Source organism: Vicugna pacos, chromosome 12 (genome assembly GCF_048564905.1).
Source record: "Vicugna pacos chromosome 12, VicPac4, whole genome shotgun sequence".
Taxonomy (NCBI): Eukaryota; Metazoa; Chordata; class Mammalia; order Artiodactyla; family Camelidae; genus Vicugna; species Vicugna pacos.
The window spans coordinates 62,820,215-62,844,840 of NC_132998.1; the positions used below are offsets into that span (position 1 = coordinate 62,820,215).

At 43.8% G+C, this 24,626-nt stretch overlaps 1 protein-coding gene across 3 annotated transcripts; it reads left to right on the forward strand.

Annotated features, from left to right (window-relative positions):
- Nucleotides 1-63: 63 nt before the first annotated feature.
- On the forward strand, nt 64-19,309 carry NUP50 (nucleoporin 50). Of its 3 annotated transcripts, none has more exons than XM_006212585.3 (8): nt 65-378; nt 4,076-4,154; nt 6,217-6,300; nt 9,336-9,522; nt 10,534-11,199; nt 13,138-13,219; nt 14,682-14,800; nt 15,799-19,309. In XM_006212585.3, exons 2-8 carry the CDS (start codon nt 4,086-4,088, stop codon nt 15,999-16,001), a joined length of 1,410 nt encoding a protein of 469 aa, XP_006212647.2. In that variant the 5' UTR covers nt 65-378; nt 4,076-4,085; the 3' UTR covers nt 16,002-19,309. The 3 variants fall into 3 exon arrangements, with proteins under 3 accessions (XP_031529541.2, XP_006212647.2, XP_072829780.1); XM_072973679.1 differs by lacking the exon at nt 65-378 and adding an exon at nt 657-740; XM_031673681.2 differs by lacking the exon at nt 6,217-6,300 and having other exon boundaries at nt 64-378.
- The last annotated feature ends 5,317 nt before the right edge of the window (nt 19,310-24,626 follow it).

Below are 24,626 nucleotides of genomic sequence, written 5' to 3' on the forward strand. Positions count from 1 at the left end.
GGCTGTAGGAGGTGCTGTAAACCGAGGCTCCGGCGCGCTTGCGTAGTAGCAGGACGCGGGCGTTTCTTTCCTTTTTTTTCGAATTGGTTTTGAGGGGTAGATTCGAGTTACAAAATGGCGGCCTGGGGCGTGTTGGGTGCTGTTCTCCCAGCGGTCTCCGGCTGAGCGGACGGCTCTCCCTTCCGTAACCGAACACAAAGCGACGAGCCCCCCCCGAGGGACATGGTGTTTGAGGCTCAGGGCTTGCTGACCACCACAACCTTTGAGGTTCTCAGCGCACCGGAAGCGACCGGGCGCCGCTTCAGACCCGAGCGCCACTGCGCACCCCGACTTCGCCGCGCCCTCAACCCAGCGAGGGCCGCCGCGGCCGCCCGGGAGGTAAGAGGCGGGCGGGGGCCGAGCGCGGAAGCCGGGCTGCGGGGCCCGGGGCTGGGGCGGAGGAAGCCGGGCTCGGGGTGCGGGGCCCGGGCCTGGAAGGGAGGAGCCAGGGTGCGGGGCCCCGGCTGCTGTGGGGGCGCTGAGGGGAGCCGGGGAGGGTACGGCGGGGTGTCAGCGGAGACGCAGTCGGGGGTGTTTGTGAAGCCGGGCTCCGGGCCGACCTGTCGGGGCTGCGGTGTCCAGCTTGGGTAAGGCTCGCCCGGGCGCGGGGCCCCTGCGGCCTCGGGAGAGGCCGGAGGCCGGAGCGAGCAGGGGCCGTCCTGGCGTGGCCTTCTCGGTTCATTTCCTAGCGGTTCCTCTCGGTACTCGTCTCTCTCTTCTCGCTCCCTCCTCTGCCTCCTTGGTCTGGCTTCACTTTCTGACTGCACTCGCTGGCTGTTGATCACCCCTTTACCCGTATTCGATTGAGAAGCAGTTTTGAGATTTCGTTTTCCCCTAGCGTTTCAGTCTCTGGGGTCCGCACCCGCGTTCCCCTTTTCCTCCGGGCATCACGCTGTCAAGTATGGTCAAATCCGTTTTCGTCTTAGGGTTAACTGATGTGGAGTGAAGTTCAGCCCCAAGGGTGGGGCAGCACCAGGTGGCAGAGACTGTATAACTATACACCTGGCACAAATAAAGTTTTTTCTAATTACCAAAAGTTTCAATTTCCTATCAAAGTATGCTTCATACCTAGTAACCATTTCATAACTTGGTGCCTTTTAAACCACAAGCCCAAATGTTAAAAACCCAAATGTTAATAATAATAGTAGTACATAGGAGTCAGGCCTTGTTAAAGTACATTACAGGGATTTTTTCCCCCTTTTTCTGGCATAAAAAGAAAATTTATTATCTGAGGTATCATGCATTGAAATAAAATATGGATTCGGTAAAGTATTTTTTTAAAACCTGACTCATAATTAAAGTTAATTCTCTTCTTCCACACTGCAACTTTTAAGTTTGGGAGGAAAAGTGGTACTTTATAAAGGCTTTGCTTCTAACAAAACGTATCTTTAATAGTTGCTGAGCCCTTCCTCTGTTCCAGACACTGTTGTAAACCAAGTTTTTTGTGTATCATTTAATTTTCACATCTCCTCCCTGTTATACAGATGAAGAAACTGAGGTACAAAAATTAAATAATTTGCCCAAGGTCTCCAGCAACAAAATGGCAAAACTGAATGCTAGATTGTGTTGTATTTTCTCAAATATGTATTGCCCTACATCACTGATTCTCCAACAGCTAGAACATCTACTGTGCAGTTGAGAGGTTTGGGGCATTTGGGGTACGTCAGTGAGTAAAACCAAGATAACCTGCTCTCTGGTTGGGTCATTGATAGGGTAAATGATAGACCGTGGAAGCCGCTACGTTAATTTAGGTTGTTTATGCCAGTTATCTCTTCAGTTGGGGGTATGAGTGAGATGTTAAAATTTCACTTATCGTTTTTGTACTTTTAGCTCCACTCCTTTTTGCCAGTTAATCTTAATAACATTAATAGCAAAAAATGACTGGTTTCGACTTCTGCCCTCTGGTGGAGATGTTAGTTAATGAATAGGAAAATGGCCAAAAAGAATCCACGGAGAGCTGGCTTTTGAACAGTTCAAGTTTAGGAAGGATTTATGTGTAAGAGTACCTTGTGTTTTGGGTAACAAAGATTAATAGCAAAACTTGACCAAGTGTTATTATTGGGAGATTATTAAAAGCTGAGAAGCTTCTATATAATTACCCTACAGGGAGTCAGATTTTGGAGGACTTTGGAATGCCAGCATTTGAATTTTATTTTGTAGTTACTAAAGTGCAGTAAGTATTAAGTTGTATCTTAATGACCATGAGGTTCTAGAAACTTACTCTGGTGAGTTGTGGAGTTAAGGGCAAGTGAGAGTGGGGAAAGGTTATAGTAAGGAATTTAGGCTGTTTTTCAGGAGGCCTTGGTAGTGTCCCAAACTAATCAGTGGGTTCCTGGGCAAGGTAAGTAGCAGAAGAAATGGAGTTTTTTGGTCCATCTAGCTGGTGAGTTAGGGAAGAATCCAGCACAGCACTCAAAATAGAGTTCTCTATTGATTGTTTTTGTTTTTAATAGCAAATGGTATGATCTTAGGATCAGAAAGTAAATAACAGATTTCAAGGAATGGATACAAGCAGCCACTTAGAATAGGTGTGTGTATCCATTGCGGAGATAATACCATCAGTCCCCTCCCCAAAGCACCATGGTTTTTGAGGAGTTAAGCTGATGGCTTACTTTTGAAGAGTTTAAATTCTAGGATTGTTAACACATCCATATTAATCATATTTTGAACTTACAAATGATGTCCCAGTTTAGCAGTATGCAATTTGGGTAATTAAATATTCCGTCTTGGGAAATGTATTTCTATTAACTGTCTGTAGCCTAAAGAAGAATACATGTATCTTCCTCAATTTATGTGGGATTACGTCACAATAAACCCACAATAAGTGGAAAATATTGTAAGTCAAAAATGCATTTAATACACCTAACCTACCGAACATCATAGATCAGCCTACCTTAAATATGTCCAGGACACTTACATTAGCCTATAGTTGGGCAGAATCATCTGACACAAAGCCTGTTTTAAGTAGTGTGGAGTATGTCGTGTAATTTATTGAATACTGTACTGAAGGTGAAAAACAGAGTGGTTACATGGGCGGTTGTAAGTGTATCGATCGTGATGGCCTGGCTGCTGACTGGGAGCTGCGGCTTCCTGCTGCTGCCCAGCATCACAAGAGAATGGCTTACCGCGTATCACTAGCCTGAGAAAGGATCAAAATCTGAAGTCAGGTTTCTACTTAAATGTGTATCATTTACATCATCGGAAAATTGAAAACTTTGAAGGCAAATCATCTCAAGTCAGGGACCACCTGAACTCATATTGGAGGTATTTCCAGTGCCTTATTCAAATTCTTGACTAAGGTTGACTTTACTGGATCATTCTTCAGGGAATTTTAAATATTAAAAATGTCTTGCCTGTAGCAGGACTATGTAAGTATCATTTGCATAGAATAAGTTAAGTATTTGTTGATTTAAAAAAATTTTTTTTAATTGCAGAATAGTCAGTTTACAATGTTGTGTCAATTTCTGGTGTACAGCATAGTAGTTCAGTAGTACATGTATTCGTTTTCATATTTTTTTCCATTATAGGTTACTACAAGATATTGAATATAGTTCCCTGTACAATACAGTATAAACTTGTTTGTCTATTTTATATATAGTAGTTAGTACCTGCAAATCTTGAACTCCCAATTTAGCCCTTCCTACCCCCTTCCCCCTCTGGTAACCATGTTTGTTTTCTATGTGAGTCTGTTTTCTGTTTTGTAAATAAGTTCATTTGTCTTGCATTTGTTTATTATTATACAGTACTTTAGATTTCTGATTTTTAAAAATCAGGTTTTTTTTTCCAAATGGCATTGGCTTAGTGTTGTTCAGAAAAGGTGCCAGTGTTCCTCAGGAAACCTCCCTCCCTCCTCATGTAATCCTTTATTGGATTTGTGACACTGGGAACCTGCAAAATTCTAATTAACACAGTGCTCACTGGTGTCAGGAATGTGTTTATCTCGTTTTGCGCTAAAATAAATTTTAAAAATTCTTCGTAAGAGTTATATCTTGGTCTAGGAAAGTAAACTTATTACTTCTTACGTTTTTACTTTTAGGTTTGGGAAAATGGCCAAAAGAATTGCCGAGAAGGAATTGACAGATAGGAATTGGGATCAAGAAGATGAAGCAGAAGAGGTAAAAAATAATTTCCTTAAGACTGATTTGCTGCTGCTTCCAAATTTAAGTTCATTTTGAAATTCCTTATGCAGACTGGTAAAATTAAGTCCTTTTAAAGAACATTCTGATCTGAAAATAGTATGTTTTCTTATGGTCTGTACTTGGTGTTGAAATTCATTACATTTGGGTGTGCTTTTTCACTGGTGCCTATTCCCTAAATATTTTGCTCCTTGGTAGAAGCACCTTCCTTTTGAATTTCATGCATTTATAGCATTCTAAGCCCATGGTTCTAGTCCAGACTGAAGGATGACTAAATGATCTAGTTGTAAACTTAGCACAGTGCCAGTGCTCAGACTTGGAGAGGGGTACAGCACCACCCTCTCGGTTTGCCACACTCAAAAAGAGTTTTAGATTTTAGAACAGAGAGGTTGTCTCCTTTAATACTTCTTGAGGTTCTGTTTTATTTCATATTCTTACAGATCTGAAACAACACACACACACACTCTCTCTCTCTCTCTCTCTCTCTCTCTCTCTCTCTCTCTCTCTCTCTCTCTCTCTCTCCCTCCCTCCCTCCCTCCCTCCCTCCCTCTCTCCCTCTCTCCCTCTCTCCCTCTCTCCCTCTCTCCCTCTCTCCCTCCCCCCCTTGCGTTAATAGGAATAGAATTTAGATTGGCCTAGTTTCTTTCCTAACAAAATAAAAATGGTCTTCCCTGAGGAAATCTTTTTAATTTTTCTCTTACAAAGACTAGAACACAGCTGCATTTCTAAAGTGTCTCATCAGCAGTTTGATACTCCCAGGCCAGTTCACTAAGGAATCTGTAACCAAGTTAGCCTTTCAAGTTAACAGAAGTGGGCTGAGTTAAAAATATACATCTGTATTTTTTAAAGAGTCTGCAGAAGCGTTTCCAAACTTACTCTTAGACTGCTATTTTTCTTCTTTCTGAATCTATTTTCTAGTACTACTATTTTTTCCTTTGCAAATATTTGTACTAATATGTTTAAAGAAATCATAATTGTAAGTATGGGCTTTTGAAAGACACAGCTGTTAACAATTCTGACTTGCTACTTTTGTTTATTTTTAATGGAGGTACTGGGGATTGAACCCAGGACCTCATGCGTGCCAAGCTTAGGCTCTACCACTAAGCTATACCTTCCCCTACCCCTCCCTGACTTGGTACTTTTTAACCAAGTCTCTAGTAACTACGTTTTTTTCCAGGTTTTAGGCACAGTTACATTCTGAGCCTAGTAAGATTTGGACTACCATATGATTTATTTTGACATTAAAATATTTCGGGAATGAAAAAACTTGCATTTGGGTAGATTCTAATGGAATGAATGTGGAAAGACATTACATTTAATTTGGGTCAAGTGTAGCCAGATGGTCCTTTCTGTTGGTGTAGAGACGTCTTTAACATTATCTGAAATAGGTATAGATGAGAACTTTTTACAGAAAATATTTTATGCTTGTCCTCCAGGGTAAAAGGATTGAAATAAAGTCAAAGATTTTCAGCAACTTTCTGATTGTGGACTTGGTACTTTGAGTACACTGTGGAAGAGCAGAAGTTTTCTAACAGGGTCACTTAGAGCCCAGGTCCCTCGGTGGTCTTCTGGATACGGACAAATGGGCAAGGCTCTTCTTTAAAATAATGTGTATTTTATGAGTATATAATTTATTTTTGAAAACCATAATAGTAAGTTACTGGATTTGGGCATCTGGGTAATGTCTTTGAATATATTTAAAATGTTTGAAGAATGGGTCATAGTTTTGTACCAAAGTTGTGATGGTCTCAGTCTTCTTAGAACTTTGATACATGTACTCTTCTCTCTGAATTGTGATTCAAAAGCCTGGATTTGTAGTTTCTGGAAGATTTCTGATTCACCTAACTAGCGTTGAAATTCACAAGATAGACAATAGATATAAACTTTGGTTTAAAATGCCCTCTCCATAATGTGTTACCAGCAGTAATAGTACTTTAAAACCAGAAGATACTAGATCAGTTTGTCTGGTCTAGCTTTTTTGTTCGGCATTTTATCTTTTTTGGCCTGATCTCATTGCTACTTAATTTGTATACTCCTGCAGGTGGGAACATTCTCAGTGGCCAGTGAGGAAGTCTTGAAGAATAGAGCCATAAAGAAAGCAAAACGTAGAAATGTTGGATTTGAAGTGAGTGTTTTCTTATAGTTTCTGGTATTAAACACTAATTTGACTTCAGAATTGCAGAGTATTTTCACCTCTGGGAGCAATCAGATCTACAAATGCTTTTTAAGACACCTAGTCCATTTGTAAAAATCCTTGATTTAGACCATGGGAGATAGGGAAAAAAATGTGATATCTGTACCTTAAAGGGAACTTATCCAGTTGTGCAAATAAGATGTAGATGTAGACACATTTGAGTTGAGTGACAGTATGAAGAGAAAAAATGAATATAGCAATACAAAAGCAAGGGAGGTGGGTGTCAGATAGGAGTAAGAAAGGAAAATGTAAGGAATCCTCAGTCTTACCTGCTCCCTGGGATCGAGGTGTGGGTAGGGCCATATCGTTAAAAATAATAGAAGCATTTCCCATTGTTGGTTTTCCTTCTGGTCTAGTATAGTCTATTAAAGTGTTTCATTCCTAGGTTCAAAAGGACAAGAGATGAGTTATAACTCATGAGCTGAAGTCAGGTGGTCAGTGTTCAGCAACCATTCCATGTTTAACAACTCTTCCCCAGTACAGTTCTCATCCCTCAGATACATTCCAGACACGTGAGCACTGTCTTGGTAACCTGGACATCTGTTGTCAGGCAGGAGAAGCCAGGTGCTGTCAGGCAGTTCCAACATCCTGGATGGCATCTTCAGAATGAACCCACTCAACTGCACGTTCTGTGGTGGCTCTGTTAAATTTTTCTTTATTCTAAGTTCTTTCTGGTCTAATTTCATTCTTAGGACAGGTGACTAGTTGGATGTAGCTGTTGAGCCAAGCCCATTTCATGAAGAGATACAGTGGAGAGGGACAAGTTAATTAGGGGGGAAGTGATTGGTTTAGTGGTAGAAATGTATTTCAAGGGTTCTCAAGGAGACCACTAGGTATGCTGGTTGGCCACTCAGAGCAGGAATTGAGCTGAGAGGTGGGTGCGGCCCTGAGAAGTTTCCCTTCTAGCATGTTGAAGCCATGGGGGTGGATGGGAAGAGGCCTGAGAGTGGGGCTCGCGATGAAGAACGAGAAGCCAAGGGGAGACAGGCTCAAGGAGGGACGGTCCAGCTGTTGGACGTGTGACAGTGAGGAGATAGAAACAGTGCAGACCACAGTCCAAACGTGGCCAAAGGGGAGGGGGAGGGAGAGTCCTGTGGCTACTGATGGAAATGAAATGGATACTTGAAATCCATATAAAATTTTAGCTCTAACTTTTAGCATCGTTTCCCTCAGAACTTGTATATTAGGGAAATTCAATGTTGTTTCATCCATTTAAATACTGAAATGTGGCTTTTCCCATATAGTGGATTTGTTTATTTGTTCATTCAAAGTTCTGCTAGGCACTGGAGACATTTGTGGGTAAAAACAGACCAAATTCTCCCTGCCTTGTGGAATTTACATCCTAATGGTGGAAGAGACACATAAATATATAGTATTTGTTTTTCTCCATGAACGCCATGAGGAAAAATAAAACAAGGGAGGAGGATTGGAGGACACAGGGATGTTTCAGTGCCCACAGATCCCAACTGGATAGCTTCTCGTTCAACTTTTACTCTCATTTCTCTGAATGTCTCTCAGTCCTTTTTTTAAAAAACAAGTGGTTCTTGAATTTTTGTGATGATTTCTGGAGCCAGTATAATGCAAGCAATTTCCAAAATAGGTATAGATACCATGTGGCTTTTTTAAATTGCACGAAATGAACAGCCCTGGAGAGTCACTTGCAGCTTTACAGTCTGTCTGTGAATTATTGTTACAAAATGATAACTGTCAGTTTGGTTATATTTTGGATTTTGAATCATCAAAAATCAAACTTAAAGCATCAGAACCTGAGCTGAATTTATTACACGCATTGGGATTCACGCAAGTTAAGATTTTGCATTCTTGCCTAGTTTTGTTGCCGTGTGTCTACCAGTGGTCGGGCAACCATTCTGTAGACGTGATTGAAACTTGTATGTTTTTTGAAAGCTACAATAATACAAGGCTAAAAAAAAAAAATAATAATACGAGGCTAACTGGCCCATTTAGAAAATGAAGAGGTTCTAGCGTAAGTAATTTTTGTGAGATCATTATTACAATTTATTTATGTGAGATCTTAAGGTGTATGCACCCTCTTGGATGTTCTGAGCACGTATCCTATGATGTATTTTTGAGAATATTTCCTAGAGCCTCCCTTGGACCTTTGGTCCGAGAAGCAAATCCACCCTGCTGTGGTGTAACCAGTACTTTGAAAAAAGATCTTACAGAAACTGTAGTGACTTCAATAAGGCACTGTAAACTGAGGAACTTCTCTCCTCAATTTCCCAAGGCCAGAGAGCAGCTTTAGAATGTCATAAGGAATGCCAGACATTTCCAGAGCGTCTTGGTTAGAGGTGGCAGGAAGCTAGCAACAGCAGGACAAGCCTATAGGAAGGCCTTGCTAAAAAAAGCAGCAAGAAAACCTCGAGAATAAAATGCTGCCTCTCGATTTCTCAACTAAGGGAAAGTCTGGAATTGGGAATCAGTTCCACTTCTCAAGTTTCTGTATGCTGAAAGCAGGTTGAAAGCCATGAAAATTCTTAGGGAAATTATAAGTAGTGGGTAAATACCTTCAGTTAACCTAACTTGATGTTTCTACAGCTTCCTTAGGCCAGTGGTCTTTGAGTAGTATGTGAAAAGTCTTTCATTTAGGGTTTAGTTGAATCGAGAATGGGTGTTTAATTATAGTTTTGTGGCTAAGTGGTGAGTCCATGAATTTATTTTTTTAGTTTTTTTTAACCTTTTAGATCCTAAGTATGTTTTTAAAAATTATTCCATTATGAATTACAACTATCCATCCTGTTTCAGGAAGGCAGCTTGGGATCACAAAGCTGTCTTCATTAATAAAATCCACCTCATGGCCTATTTCTGCTTTGCTGGGAGTTTCCTTTAATGCTGCTTGCATAAGGATTCTAGGTGTGATGTAGCCAAGACAATACTTGTTATCCACTTGTTTATTTGGTGATTAAAAAGTAGAGTTAACTAATATATGCTCTTTTTTTTTATTTCAGTCTGATAGTGGAGGGGCCTTTAAAGGTTTTAAAGGTTTGGTCGTACCATCTGGAGGAGGGGGTTTTTCTGGATTTGGTAATGGTGCAGGAGGGAAGCCTTTGGAAGGACTGTCAAATGGAAACGGCATGACTAGTGCCCCTCCCTTCTCCAGTGCAAGGGCAGCGACCGAGACCAAGGCCACCTTCGGTAAGTAGGTTCTTCTCCGCTCACCACATCTGTGCAGAGATTTTCTATGAAAAAGAACTTTGCAAAGATGTTTTTCTTGTACTTGGCCTGGGTCCTGGGTGATATGAGCAAAACAGGGTAATAATGAAAGGGATAGAGATTAGGGAGCTTTTGGCTATTTACAGAGTAAGTGAGTAGAGCACAGGCCAAAAAGTGACCTGGGTTTTATTCTCAGCTCTGCCAGTTAGCAGCTCTGTAACCTTGGTAAAGTTCCTTAGCCTCTGAACCTCCAAATCTTCAACTGTGGAGTGAGTGTGACCCTCAGAATTGGCCTAAGGGTCAAAGGAGAAGAGCTGTTAAGGGGCCCTCTGTAAAGGGCTTCCTTCACACCCCCTCATTCACTATGCGTCACCAAGCCCTCCCCGGTGCCACACACCTGCTGACGATCTAGGAGCCAGTCTACATTTATTTTGCCTGGGAGATGTTGGCCTGATGCCGTTTTGAGGGAGTTGGTCTTGAACTCTTGGGATTAGAATGGGTTAAAATCTCTGGTTCTTGGAAATTATCCTGATTGGTTGGATTACTTAGCTAGTTGTTCTAAGAGTATATGCTGTTTCATTTAAATTAGACGGACTGTTTAGTGCCATTAAGATAAGCACTTTCTGTTAAAATTTTACCTGCAGCAGTACGCATTCACCCCTGCAACCTCGGGAATTAAGTTTTATACTGACCCAGTGTTTTGACACTTTGGGGTGAAATGGGCATCTTTTTGAAGGAAAAGATTATTTTTAAATTATAGACATTTAATGTAAGCATATAATAGATTCTCTCTTCTAATACAAAGTTTGATTTGATATTTAGTATGAGTTTTGTAATAACAAGTTCCTGGATACTGTGTGCGCGCATCCTTCTTGAACTGTCACAAAAGTGGGTCACAGTGAAAGAAAATGTGAAGATGGGGGGGTGGGGTGTGGGAATCTAGGTGACTTAGTCCAACTTCTGAGTAAGTTCTTAAAACTGTGTTTCCTGTAGGGTCTGTTGCTGTAAATGGCCCTACCTCTTTGGTCGATAAAAAGATTTCAGATCCCAAAACGAATGGCGACCGTCAGCAGCCCTCGTCCTCCGGCCTTACCTCCAGCCCAGCCCGCCACGGGAATGCCTACCACAAGCAGTTGGCTGCCTTAAACTGCTCTGTTCGGGACTGGATCGTGAAGCACGTGAACACAAACCCCCTGTGCGATCTGACTCCCATCTTTAAAGACTACGAGAAGTACTTAGCAGGGATCGAGCAGCTGCATGTGGCCGGTGGCGGCAGCGGTTCTGAGGGTGAAACTAGCAAGATGTCAGCTGAAACAGAGCCTCCTTCCCTGTTTGGTTCAGCAAAACTGCAGCAGGAGTCAACTTTTTTGTTTCATGGCAACAAAACTGAGGATACATCTGAAAAGAAGTTGGAGGCGGTGTCTGAAAAGAATAAGGACCCATCCCCGGGAGCAACAAGCGCCTCATTTAACTTCGGCAAGAAAATCGATAGTTCTGTTTTGGGCTCCTTAAACTCTGGCCCCTTGACTGGATTTTCATTCTCTTCTGGAAACTCCAGTTTATTTGGCAAAGATACTACCCAAAGTAAACCAGTTTCTTCACCATTTTCCACTAAAACACTGGAGAGCCAAGGAGAAGGTGGCAACAGTGAATGCAAAGGTAAACGGAAAGTCAGCCCCCGGCGTCAGCTTTAGGTTGTGTGGGTTCTGTGTGTAGTGGGAGAGTGTAGGCTGGTGAGTGAGGTGGGTCTGACTCACGTCGTGGCTCCACCGTTTCCCAGCCGTGGGTGTGATTCTGGACAGAGCTGAGTAGCTTCTTTGAGTCTGTTTCCTTATTTGTAAAAGTGGAGTAAGACCTGTTTGTAGAGTTGTTCTATGGATTAAGAATATAAAGATGATAATATAAAAATACCTGGCACAGTGACTTTGAAAAGTTTCAAACATACAGCTTTCCATTAAAAAAAATTAAGTGAATTAACATTTAAAAAATTAACTTAAATATTTAATTTATAATATATTTTTAAATTGAAATATAGTTGTACAGTATCATGTTACAGGTATACAATATAGTGATTCACAGTGTTTAACGGTTATACTCCATTTATAGTTATTATAAAATATTGGCTATATTCCCCATGCTATACAATACATCCTTACAGCTTGTGAATTAACATTTTTTGAAAATTGTATTTTATTGAAAAAATTCATCATGGAGGTCCTCTGAATTGTTTGTATTTTGGGAGATTTGATTATAAGTACAATCACATAGCAAAACAGTACTGTAAGTAAAAAAGGTAGACTTTTCATAGCCATGGGGAACAAGTTGATAGTGTTTTCCCAAGATGTGTCTGGGTTACAGCCGCCTTTCTAGAAGCTTCCTGTGGTGTGTGTTGGTACCCTAGGCCAGGCCTTAGTCCCAGCCCCTCCACTCTGTTCACTCCCTGAAAAGAAGGGTTTGCCGTAATCCCTCTTCATCACATGGTGGCTGTGAACAAATAATGTCTGTGAAGATACAAGCAGTTGAAAGTACATCTCAGGCATTAACACAGTGATCCTTGAGAGGGAAGACTGCAGTTGCCAATATACCCCTGAATATTATGTTTTTCTTCCAGGAGCTAAACTTCCATTCCATTGTCTTGCCCTGCCTTCCGCTGTATCCTCAGGCAGTGGCCTTCCAGGGCAAAGGATGGAATAAAGGTCTCCCCCTTTACTTCTTCTTGGCCCTAAACAAGACCGATGGAGAGTCTGTCCTGGGTCTAGGACAGTCACAGGGGCACTGCAGCTTGTAGAAGGGATGTGGAATTTGAATTGAGTCTCCATCTCAGCAGGATGCTTAGTGCTTATCTGAGGTTATCACGTTTTATGCACAGACTTGGAGAGCTTGTTCAAATAACTGGGGCCTGGGGCACGGGGTGCACACTCGAGGGCCCAACTCAACAGTTCCTCCTTAAAACTGAAATCTTGTGACCTGAATTTTTTGAGCATCAGGATGGCTTTTCTTCCAGTCACTGTTCAGTGAATTTTTTGCAGTTACTTTCTCTTTAAAGGGGTCAGTGTTTGTTTCTAACAGTGACTTGGGAGACCCTTGTGGTGGGGGCACTAGAGTGAACGAAAGTGCTGCTCGGCCCAACTCAGCAGGGCCCCGTGGTACTGGGGTGTCCGCGGTGTGGCTGTCCAGACAAAGTTTAAGTCGCTTATACTTGGCTTCAGGCTGATTTCTCTTAACACTTTCCCTAGAAGTCTTTTATTTCCTTCATCTTCTTTGGCTGTTGCTCATGTTGATTACTCCTTGGCTGGTGCAGGTGCGGTCAGCGGAGTGTTTGGGGGTGAAAGTGTTAGAAACCTGTCTGAGGTTTGCATTTTCCAGTGGGTGATCTGAGTATGTATGAGCGTTGACTTTTTCTGTGTATGTGCACTGAGTATAAACAGGGGCACTTTTTCATTCCAAGGCTTTCTACAAAACTCCAGTGCATGCCCCCCCCCACACACACACACAGTTAGACTGTGCTTTCAGTTTCTGTATCAGCTTGCATGGAATTTATCACGTTTTCAAGCTATTAATTTGAACCTTCCTGAACGAGTGCTGTTTTTGTGAAAGGTGGAGATGAAGATGAGAACGACGAGCCGCCCAAAGTTGTAGTCACTGAAGTGAAAGAAGAGGATGCTTTTTACTCCAAAAAGTAAGTCACCATCTTGGGAGTCCACTTGACAGACGTGGAAGGAGGCTGTGGCGGCGTGTGCGGGTGGCGTCCCTGCGGAACTCATTGCACATTCCACCCTGGGGTCAGGCTGTGCTGCTCTTTGAACTGGAACAAGGAAGAATTCTTGGCCTATTTATTTAAAAACAATCCAATTCCAGAAATTTTCTGCTGGGCGTATCCTACTCTTATCTGTTAATTTAGTTCTTTTCTGCTTTTAAAATGCTTTAAAGACAGTCTTTTCTCTGGTCCTGCCCCGTCTCACTCATCCTCCTCTCTCCTCTCCTCCTCCCTTCTCTCCCCTCCTCCCCGACAGAGACAGTCACTGCTTTCAGGTTCAGTTTTCCTTCTGCTCTTAAATTAGGCAGCATCTCGGATTCCTTCCTGGAGACATGGCTGGCTTTCGTGGATTCTCTCACAGCCAGAAAGTCCTGCGTAGTAACCATCCCTCCCCCGAGTGATGAGAGCAGTTGGTTTTTTTGTTTTTTGTTTGTTCAGTGAGCTACTTTCAGAAGACAGCTGAAGGGAAGTTTTGAGTTAACCTCTCAGTGAAATGTAGTTAGTGGTTTTTAACCAAGATACTTACTTGAAAAACATTTGTGCCATTTTAGAAGCTTCCCTGGATATGTTTTTCTAATACAGAAATTTCAGACTTAATAAGGCAGCTGTTTTCATAGTTTAAGTCACTGTACCCTGTGGGATTCCCAAGTGTTGTTTATTTGTGAGAGCTTTTAAGAGACCAACAATTCCTTTTACCTGTTTTAAAATTTAGTTACACAGGTGACCTGAAGGAGTGACCCTGAGTTAAGATCTTTTTCTAGTAAATCAAAGATGCAGGCAGTGGTTTTGATTTGTCTATTAAAAACCTAAGGCGCTATGTGATGTGTGAGGCTGGGAGGTGTTTGATTGCATTATCATTAGTTAGGCCTTGCTTGAGGGTGTTTTCCAGACTTATTTCAGCATCTTGGGACATCAGAAATTGGAGGGGTCCTGAAGAGAATTCAGAAATAAGAAACAGGAAAAGTGGAAAGAGGTGGGGGCGGGGGGCGGATAGCAGAGTGTCTGTCCTGTGTTTGCTCCTGTTCTTTAAGGACCAAGTCAGCTCTCAGGCTCAGGGCTGAAGGAGCACATCAGGAAGTGTGGGGTGCTTGGCCGTGACTTTGATTGACTTTTGAGAAAAGATAGTTTCAGAAAGCATTGTTAGAGACTTGTCTGAGGCCCAGTGTGTAATAATGCAGAGAAACGTGGCGGGTCCTTGACCACCTCACCAGGTGCTCTACCTGGCTCGTGCCCAGACCTGACCTGTGTCGACAGAGGGCTCTTCTAGGCTTCCTCTGCTGCCGCGTTGTAGCGGACGTCCGCCACGTGTGAACGGGGCTGTTAGAAAGGTGCGCCTCCTGGTTCGTCGCTGAGTGTCTGATCTACCTGTTGTTCTTCTCCATAGGTGTAAGCTGTTTTACAAGAAAGACAATGAGTTTAAAGAGAAGGGTGTAGGCACCCTGCATTTAAAGCCTACAGCAAATCAGAAGACACAGCTTTTAGTGCGGGCAGACACCAACTTAGGTGGGTACCTTGTTTTCAAGTGGCACAAAATAACCATGATCTATGATGTGTGTAAAAGCCCTTGGCCTTGCTGATTTTACTCAGGATTTTCAGTTGTTGGGGTTTTTTTGGAACGGAATAGAGATGGTTCAGATTCATCCTATATTTACTGATTATTATAGAGTTAGTTTGGATACTGGGGTAACAGTGTGTGAGAAAACCTGGATGTGCTGTGAGTTATTGCCTAGAAGTAACCAAAATGGTTTTCATTTCCTTTGTATTAGAAATGTGACTAAGAAGCTGTAGGTAAACTAGATGGTTTAATAAACTCTCAAGGGGAATTAATCATTTAGAAGAATTCTTTTTATGTAGCAAATGATCACTAACTCAGTGCTATCCACCCTTCACCCCACCCTCCAGGTTCGCCCTTCAAGCAGTCCTGAAAGGCGGGGGTGGTGCCGGCGGTGGGGGTCTGGAAGTGGGGTTGGTAGTGGCAGATTACACCAGCCTGTGTCACAGAGAGAAACTTATGTGATGCTGTTTTCTTTCCTGTGGGCTTGACCAATTTGTGATACTGTCACAGTAGTGTCATTCTTACCCCGCGAGTCGCGCTGGCCTCTGTGACAGACATTTTTCTGCTGACCTTCCTTTCTTTGTTCCAGTGACAAAGTGAGGACTGCACGTCGGGCCAGCATGTTTTTCCTTCAGTGCAGGAGAGCACAGGGTGTTCTCAAGGGCTGCTGGCGTCGTTGCAGGAGACAGGCGGGGGAGGGTAGAAGGCAGCTCCTCAGGCAGGCTAATCCAGGTCTTGCAGGAAGGCCGCACGCTCCGCTCGGGGGCGCCATGCTGGCATCTGTCAGAACCATGCCCGTTTTTATGACTTTCCTGTGGCTCCTAATTTTAGATCCCATGAGTATAAGTTGCTTCAGTATTTAATGGGTAACCTATTAAAGCTGTAGTTTCCTGAAGCTAAAGTTTGTATGATTTTGATGTATTTTTTTTCTTTTGTTGAAATGCAGGCAACATTTTGCTCAATGTCCTGATTCCACCCAACATGCCGTGTACCCGCACAGGGAAGAACAATGTGCTCATTGTCTGTGTTCCAAATCCACCCGTTGATGAGAAGAATGCCGCCGTCCCGGTTGCCATGTTAATTCGGGTAAAAACAAGTGAAGATGCAGATGAGTTGCACAACATTTTACTGGGGAAAAAGGATGCCTGAACACACTCCGACTGAGGAGTTGTTGCCAAGTCGCTGCTTCCCCCACCACCCCTTAAACTTACTCAGTTTTCTTCTCTTCTTTGACTTTCTAGAACTTAGAGATAACTTAAAACTTCTGTGAGGAAGATTAATATGGCCAATAAAACCTTTAATGTTAAGTGTCAAGAAACTGTATTCTCCCTTCTTAAGAACTGTCTAATGTGTAAAACATATTTGAAAGAAAATTTTTGGAAGATTTTTAAGGTTCATTTATTAAACTAACCACAAGTGATTTCTTCATGGACTGAAATCAGGGTATTGATTAGATTCTCCCAAAGGCTCTTCCGATCCAGGGGTTTGGTGCCTGTGCCATTGCCGATGAGGCCTGTCACCGAGGTGTGTCCAGAAGTCAGCGCGCCATCTTTCTGTGGGGCCTGGCCCGGCTGCGTGAGGACGGCGCTCCACGGGAACCAGGCCACCGTGCTGTGGCCGACGTTTCTCCTTTGCTTTATCTTACCGTGTTTTACAGCTGAATGTTCGCCTTCAGCATAGGAATCCTCAGCTTTTTCTGTGCAGACACTGACCTTTATAACCTCCTGGGCTGCTTTACTGTGATTCTGGAACTGCTTTTTCATTTTAAAAGGAAATGAGTAGCTTGATCTTTGGTTTCATAAGTGAGTTCATGAGGTGCTCTTACTTCTGTATCCCCCTAGAGACAGATGGTGTGGGGGGGTTGCCAGGAATGAGGTTTAAAAAGCACAAATTTGTAGCTTACAGTTTGTAGGTCATGGACAGTAAACCCTTGTAAAAGAGTTAAACCATACAACAAAAGGAGAGAATGTGCTGTTAGTTATTTATGCCATGCTAAACCCTGTGGATCTAAAAACCTACTTAGTAAAGTCATAGGAGCTTTTATTACACATGAGCCATGTGAACTAACCAGGAAACTCGCAATAAGGTAATGGAAGAGAAAATTATGTGTGTAAGTGTTGCCTTTAACTGTTAGACAGCAGTGTATTCTACATTTGATACCTGAAATTGCCATTTACTTTTTTAAGAATAAGGTCTTCTCTCTGTCCATTTGGAAGAGTGCTGTGGTTGTACACGAGTGCCCGGGCCACCTCCCCGCCGCCATTCGGTACCCAGCACTAGCGTTGATGACTCTGGGCACATGAACTGGATGTAAATTTTAGTGTTCTAAATATCCGCTTTCTTTCCTCATGAATCATTTAAGGCTGGTACCAGATAATCTTGTTTAAAGGCTCAGGGTCTGTGCCTGAGGGCTCACGCTTGTGTATTCTGATCGTCAGTACATAATGTCTTTTGACTCAGAATAGTCAAAGTAATTGTAGATAGTAGGTTACTTAAAAGAACTGCAATTTTTAGATGTAAAAGGGCAGGGAAACCATTTTATGATCGAATAATGTTACTCATAAATACTTGAGGTAAGGTGGCTGGGCCAGCGTTTGTCACGAGATGCTGCTGCTGCTGCTCTGATTCCAGTGGGAGAATTTGGCCCACGGTGCGACTCTGGGGAGAGACACGCAGAGGTTTGCATGTGCGTGGTGAGAGGTGGTCAGAGCGGGCTGTGTTGTGAGGCCTAGGGAGGTCGTGGCAGCTGTTGTTGCTTTTACTTTTTAGAAGTGAGAATGTTCCTGAGTTTTTATTGGAGATGATTCCTAGTGAACAAGTGGTTGATGCTGTTAATGTAGTAGTGGCCCTGCCCTGCTCACCTGAGGTTTATGCAGGCGTTGGAAGGATGAGGAAGTAAGGGGAACAAACTTAGCCACTTGGCTTAGCCAGCCACCTGTGCTCCTGGCCCCGCCAGTCAGCAGGTGAGGCTCACAGGCGTCTTTAGGAACTCCGGGGTTAGCCTTTGCCTTGGCACGTAATGTGAATGTTCACCGAAAATGGCATGAACCACTCATGATTGGATTATTGGATGACCTCTTAACACCGTCCCCACCCCACCATAAAAACAGGTGTGTGTTTTTAATTAGTGAATATGTGTGGCGTCCTTTTGTCCTAACATTCCCAGCAAATTCGTGCTGCTAAGACTGTTCTGTTAAACTGAAAATTACAGGGGAGAATGGTGTGTGTACCGTAAGTCAAAGTATTTTCCTAAAATCACTCTTACGCTTTAGGATCTTTTTGGTCTCCACTTTAATCATGTATTTGTATAAAAGAGCCCAAGTGTATATGGATTTCACTGAAAAAACCTAAATCCATGTGTGTTACTGGGGGAGGGGAGTCTGGCCCCTGGAGGGCCCCTCTTCACCCCCACTGTGTAACAGCTCACGTCTGCCCTGTGGGTTTAGTTAGGTTTATTTTTAACAAATTATTAGAAATTAGGCTTTAAAAGTGTTTAATGTTGACTGAAATTTTTATCTTTAGTTGGGAATCTCAAGAGTTTCGTAAATGTGGCCTAAAGGTGTATATACCTAAAGGTCTAAGGCAGGCTGTGCTGTAGCCTGACAAATACCGAGTGTCCCAGTGGCCTTTTCTTATCTGATGCGTGTTCCTCTCCTTCTGAGCATTCCTGTCAAGCAAAAAACTGAGTGTTATGCTGTCTCCATTATTAGAATTACAGGCTGGAAATACGTATCATTTTTAGATTGTTTTCCATGGAAAGACAGGTCTGACTCTTTACGGACTGGTTTTCTTTAAAAGGATTGTTTTACAATTTCAGTTCTAAATCATATTTTTGATATGCTACATGCCAAAAATATCTACCTATTCTAGGGTAGACAAAAAAAACTAATACTCTACTGCTAGAGTTCAAAACAAGTTTTCACTGAAAAAGCCTTTTTGGTTTAGTTTTAAAGGTATACAGGTTGCTTGTTTCTTAGCATTTGAGTTATTCCTATGTTTTAGAACAATCCAAATGTAAGCGCAGTGCATTTGAAGACTTTCCAGATTTGCAAATTAAATGGCTTACTCCCAAACCCCTAGGATTCATCCTCACTCTGGAAGTGAGGATTTTAAGTAGAAACTGATTTGTCCTCTAGTACCAGTAGGTGACAGTGAGGAGGGGGCCCAGGAGAACTTTCTTCCAGGCACACCTGAGCACGAGGCCGCTCGCTTGTCCGTGGCAATCATGGTGCGGGCTGGACTCCCCGTCTGATGCAGATGCAGTGGTATTAGAGAGGTGAAACTTCTTCACAATCAAATGGATGAATTGTTTGCTATTTTAAATAGGAAATTGTTTTCTAAAACTAAAATACTTGAATCGTCAGACAATGTAATCTCAGTTTGTATTGGTTTTTGAATGATCCCATTGAGGAAGTGTAACAATCCAGGAAATGTGAATAAATGGAAAGAAAACAGAATCACAGTGTTTGACACTTTTTATGTCCCTCTGTGCTGCGCGTGGCATTAGTACAAGTCAAGCCGGCTGGAGGGGAGGAAGTGGCAGCAGCAGGGCCCAGAGGCCTCCGGGCCAGCAGGAAGGAATGCTGGGCAGTGAGACCAGCCCCAGACCATTCAAGAGTTCGTTGAGACCGTGTTTTTGCAGATTAGAATGGGAGTAACAGGCCTCTCACTGGCTGTTTTGCTCTAAGCTCGTTATGGTGGCCTCCAGGGTGGGTTTTCCAAAGAAACTGGAGTCCAGGCAGGTGAGGCGTCTTGCAGACAAGTAAATGGAGTTGGGATCTGTGTCCAGGAGAACTTTTTAAAACTAAGGATCAAAATGATGAAGAAAAAATATATTTCGAGTTCATGTAACGTAAGTTTTTGGTGATTTGGAAAATGACTGTTGAGGCATTCGTTAACAGATTAAATCGTAGCATAATTGTGATAGTATTTTAGTGTCAGGCTCATATTTTTAAAATGTTCCTGAGTAATTCAGCACTTAGCTGATTTATAAGAGGTGTCTCCTGGTAAAGACATTTTTATAAAGACTAAGTTATCCATCAAAATATTTTTCTTGAACTGATAATATTTAATGGAAACTACTGAAGACACTAAGAGGGTAGGTACTATCCAAGGAGAAAAATGCATCTCAGACACACAGCCCTGCTCTGGGCACTCAGCTGAATGGTTGGGCTGGCACGGTGGCTCTGCAGTGTGGGCCTGGGAGCAGTGACAACACCCAGGGGCTTCTTGGAAATACAAACTCTGGGCCCCACCCTACAACCTACTGAATCAGAACTTCAGCAGCAGTCTGGGCACGTGTTTTGTTTTTTGTGATACAATTCACATACTGCAAAATTTACCCTTTTAACGTGAACAGTACAGTTCCGCTGTTTTTAATACATTGAGAGTTGTGCACCATCACCGCTAATTCCAGAACATTTCGATGCCAGCCATCTGGGTTTTAACAGGTGTTTTGGACACGTGTCAAATTTGCGAACCACTGGGCTACATCTATATCCCCTAGTGACTTTTGTTTAAAGATGAAAGGCCGCTTTGGCACGTTTCGGAGGGGAAACAGCAGTGACGGCCACAGTGGCCAGGAGCAATGCCAGCCTTGGTACTTGTCTCCCTCTGACCTGCTGCTGCTGGGAAGGCAGGTGGTGATTCTGCTTTACGACTCAGAAACCCCTAAGGAGGTGCAGCTTGCAGAGGGGCCAGATCCCTGTGGGTGCCGTCCAGGTTGCCACTTAAAGGTATGTATGTGCCCGTTAAAGCACTAAGCTTCTGGTTTCCGAAATGGGCTAAAATCTTTTGAACAAAATTGTTTATTCAAAATACAATCACTGAAGTTCACTAGAAACCATGGTATTTCAAATTGAGCAACCTAACCGTTTTATTAAAGTCGGATTCCAAGATGAAGACCTCAGTCCACAAGTAAGAAAGAAGGATCTCGTTAAACAGGGCTGGCTTCTGCGGAAGCCACGTCAGGAGGGAATGTAATGAAGCTGTAAGCAAAAGGAAAGACACCTGTTGTCTGATTATCCCCAAACAAATGTTTTCCGTTCCTCATAGAAGTTTTCCAGCTGTCCTGTCATGTTAACAATCAAGCACAAAGCACAGCAGGTTTACACATTCAACATGTATATGTACAATGAACCGCGTTACCGTGCAGATTAAGTCATTTCACATTTACCCTCCTCCCGGTATACAATTCCCAAGGTTCTCCCTTCCAGTCCACTTTTCCCTAAGCTGGGCCATGACAGTGGTTCCTAAAAGTGTCTAGGTTGGGATAAAGGAAGTGAAACAGCAGTACAGCCTTGGAGAGCAGGCGTTTAATAGGAACGCAGTTTACTGCAGGCAGCTTCTGGGGCAGAGACTCTGTCTTACAACAACCTCCTAATTAGTTAACAGCAAGGGGTCGGGGTGACTTGGATGACGAGGAAACCATCTTTTTTACCTGCTAAACTGCCTCCTTCCTGACCACCTTGTACAGGCTGCCCTCGGCGATGCCGTGGTTCAGAGAACTCTCCCGGCTCTGGTGTTTCTAACGCAATGACTGTTTCTGAGAGATGTCACTTGATGAGATGACCCTTACTGTATTTCCAGATGTCTGTATGTGTTCCTCCCAGAGCCCCCCCTTTTTATTGTTATTTTCTTTAACTTTCTACAGTATCTTAGGCCTGCCTTGTGCCCATCACCTTATGAGTCCATCTGACCACGGAAAGCAGCAGCCCGCGGCCTGAGCGGTGCTTCCGGCTACGGCGAACCTGTGACAGCCCCGCAGAGGCCGTCTGAGTGGCGTGTGAGCATTGTCAACCTGATGAACTACAGAGTTGGGAGGCAACCAAGAGCCACTGTCCAAAACCCATCTTCCCAAAGACCAGGTAGCCTGCTGGGACCTGCCGAAACTTGGGACTCCTTTTATTCTAGTCATTTCTCCACTTTTGTGAGGGCTTAAGAGGTTCTCTAGCAAAAGCTTGGGACATTTTACAGTGCAACTGACGGGGTACGTCCTCCTCTACGGGGGCCGAGAGCTGGACCCGAAACGCTTCTCTGATTTAATTTTGCAGATGCAGCATCTGGCCTAATTGCAACTGCTTGCCTCCAGGCCCCCTTGCTGACTCCCAGACCTGCCAAAGCCAGGGTGTAGGGTGGCTTCTGTCTTTTGATAAAGTAACTTGGATAGAGCTCCAAAAAAAGCTTAAGAAATGGAGGGAAATTAAGGTTCAGTCAGTAAGTTAACACATTGCTATAATATCTACACAGTGTTTCATCTGAAACACGCATTAGAGAAAAAAATGACCAGGTGCAGATTCATTAGAGAAGAAAAATAAATAATACCCAACATGCAAATCAACTTTCAAAAGAAATGCAAAGGCATAACCACAGCTGGCAGCCACCCACAGACACTGCCTAGGAGCTAGTCTACTGCACGTGGAGGTGGCTGATCAGAAGCTGCTGACAGTGCCCATGGAAACAGCACTGACAGTGCATCCTTACACAGACAGCGTATGTTGTCATGGTGTTTGTCCTAAAATATACTTTGTAGAAATCATTGCAGTTAAGCCTCAAAGTAGTGAAAAATCTCAACAGGTCTGCTTTGCAGGTTTACATATTCTCGTACAGGGAACTCATTTGGAAACCATAAAAGATTACTATTTACACCTAAATCACCCAACCTTCTAGGAAGTGGGAAACAAAAGACCGGATACTCCCAGCGGCTCAGCAGAGCCGGGGCGTCGCCGTCAGGCTTGATCTGAGCTCCAGCGTCCGCCCTGGGAAGAGGAGAAAACTGTAAACACGCACACTTTCCTTGCGGCCTCCTCCACTCCTGAGGCTCCACCCGCTCCGGACCCCCTAGCCCAACCCAGGCCGCTGGGCGTTCAAGTGACCTGGCTTCTGCGTGGTCTCAGGAGCTCCCCAGGGCCGTCTGTTCCAGGGCTCATAAGAAGGGCTGCAGGAGGCCTTTTCCACTGAAGGCCACGTCAGTGCCAGGTCAGCCAGTGAAAAGGGACAAAGGAAAGAGGCCCCAGCGCCCGTCACCCATCCCCCGACTCCCGGAGGGACGGGGTGGGACTCTGGCCGCCTGGCCCGGAGCAGTGCTGCTGGAGGGGTCCAAAGGCTCCCTCCACTCGGGCTCCAGGGCCAGGTGTCGGCTGGCCCTTACATTCTTCTGAGAGTCTGCGTCCTTTCGGGGGGTTACCTCCTTAAAGAGAAGCAATTCTGCACTCTGATACAACATAATTCAAAAGATACTTGGTTTTTGAAACTGGATATGAAACTAAATTTCAGCTAAATTGGAAAACTGAACAGAATATATGTACATCAGAGTGAAACCTATTAATAAGGCTCATTAAGAAGTTGACTTTTATATGTAAATCTTAGAAGAATTTTGGCCAGCAATTTAAAACCACCATAGGATGATAATGTCAAATACATTTTTCAAAAGTTAGAATATACTAACTGCACAGGGACTTCCCTGTGGAATGTCTTTAAATGGAAAAAAAAAGTTTCACATCATTCTTCAAAGGAGTCTACTGACTAGTTTGTCTGTGATAAACAGCAAAATAGATCGTGGTTTGATTCTAGCTAGATTCTTTTTGGGGGCGAGGGGCCACATCAGGAACGGGCCTTTCTGGCATTACCATCATCATCCACGTGGAGAGAAGCCTAATTGAGTCCTGATGATTTGTTCACAGTCCTTGAAAAGCCCAGATGTTAGCAAGGCTCTGACGTGTCAGAAAACCCACCGTCTCCAAGCTGACAGGCTATAGAATATTTTGCTTTTTCTTCTCTTTGGACTACTTCTCTCTTACTTACGTTTTATATATTCTTCTTTTGCACTAACAAGCCTCACCTGCTTTCAGGGCTACTGAAAGTTCCGTAAGACACCGGAAGTGAGACTAAACACTGCCCAGCCTTCAGGTGCTGAAGGCGACGGCGCGCTCCCTGTCGTGACACTTCTCTAGAAGGTAACTTTCTGACTAATGTCCTAAAAACCTCAGAGGTTACAGTTTCAGAGGAAAACTGCACCTTAATTCTACTCCCATTTTAAGAGATGTTCACACGCTTCGGCCACCCCCGCGTTATCCAGAAGACAGGCACGTTCTCAGAACACGGAAGCTGGCCTGACGTAAGGAGTACCAGCACCCGGCCACCCGGGGATGCTGGGGCCCTGGTTCGGCCCCGCCACTTGTTGCGCCGCTACGTTGTTTCTGATGTCATCTGTGGCTTTGGGAAAAGCAAGCTCAGAGTCACAGCTTACTGCCGAGTTACCAGGCGCCTCTAAGCATGTTTCAAATTCAGCGTCAGAAGAACCCTTTGGAGGATTTACCCGAGAAAGGTCGACTGCACGGCACGCTCACGCATCTGTCCTGGGGCAGCACAGTGTCCTCCGTGGCCACGGGGGCCGGCCGGGTGCCTGGGTGGGGCTCCTGCCCCCTGCTCGCTGTTCAGTCCCAGGCAGTTCCCCCAACCCCTCTGTGGCTGTGTCCTCCTCGGTAAGGGGATAATGACAGTTCCTAAATGTTTAGCACGGTGCCTGTAAATGCTCGGTGCCACCTAGTGCTGGATATAAAACAGCCACACCACCGTGTGTGTGTGTCCACACGCATCACAGATGACGTGTGATCGCTAAACCACCACAGGCACGCACTTCTAAGATCGGTCAGCACTCTCACGCGTTAGGCAACTGGCCCTCAGCTCCCCTGCGAGGTGGGCAGAACTTGGGTTTGCCTTTTACAGACAAGAAGCCCGGCCCACCCAGGGCCCCTAGGAGCGGCGGCGGCTGCT

What these genes read in the sequence shown, in the direction of transcription:
- NUP50 (XM_006212585.3), top strand. Translation starts at nt 4,086, where the DNA reads ATGGCCAAAAGAATTGCCGAGAAGGAATTGACAGATAGGAATTGGGAT. An exon ending in TGGCAACAGTGAATGCAAAG is followed by an intron (nt 11,200 to 13,137) that starts GTAAACGGAAAG and finishes TTTTTGTGAAAG; the next exon opens with GTGGAGATGAAGATGAGAAC. An exon ending in GCGGGCAGACACCAACTTAG is followed by an intron (nt 14,801 to 15,798) that starts GTGGGTACCTTG and finishes GTTGAAATGCAG; the next exon opens with GCAACATTTTGCTCAATGTC.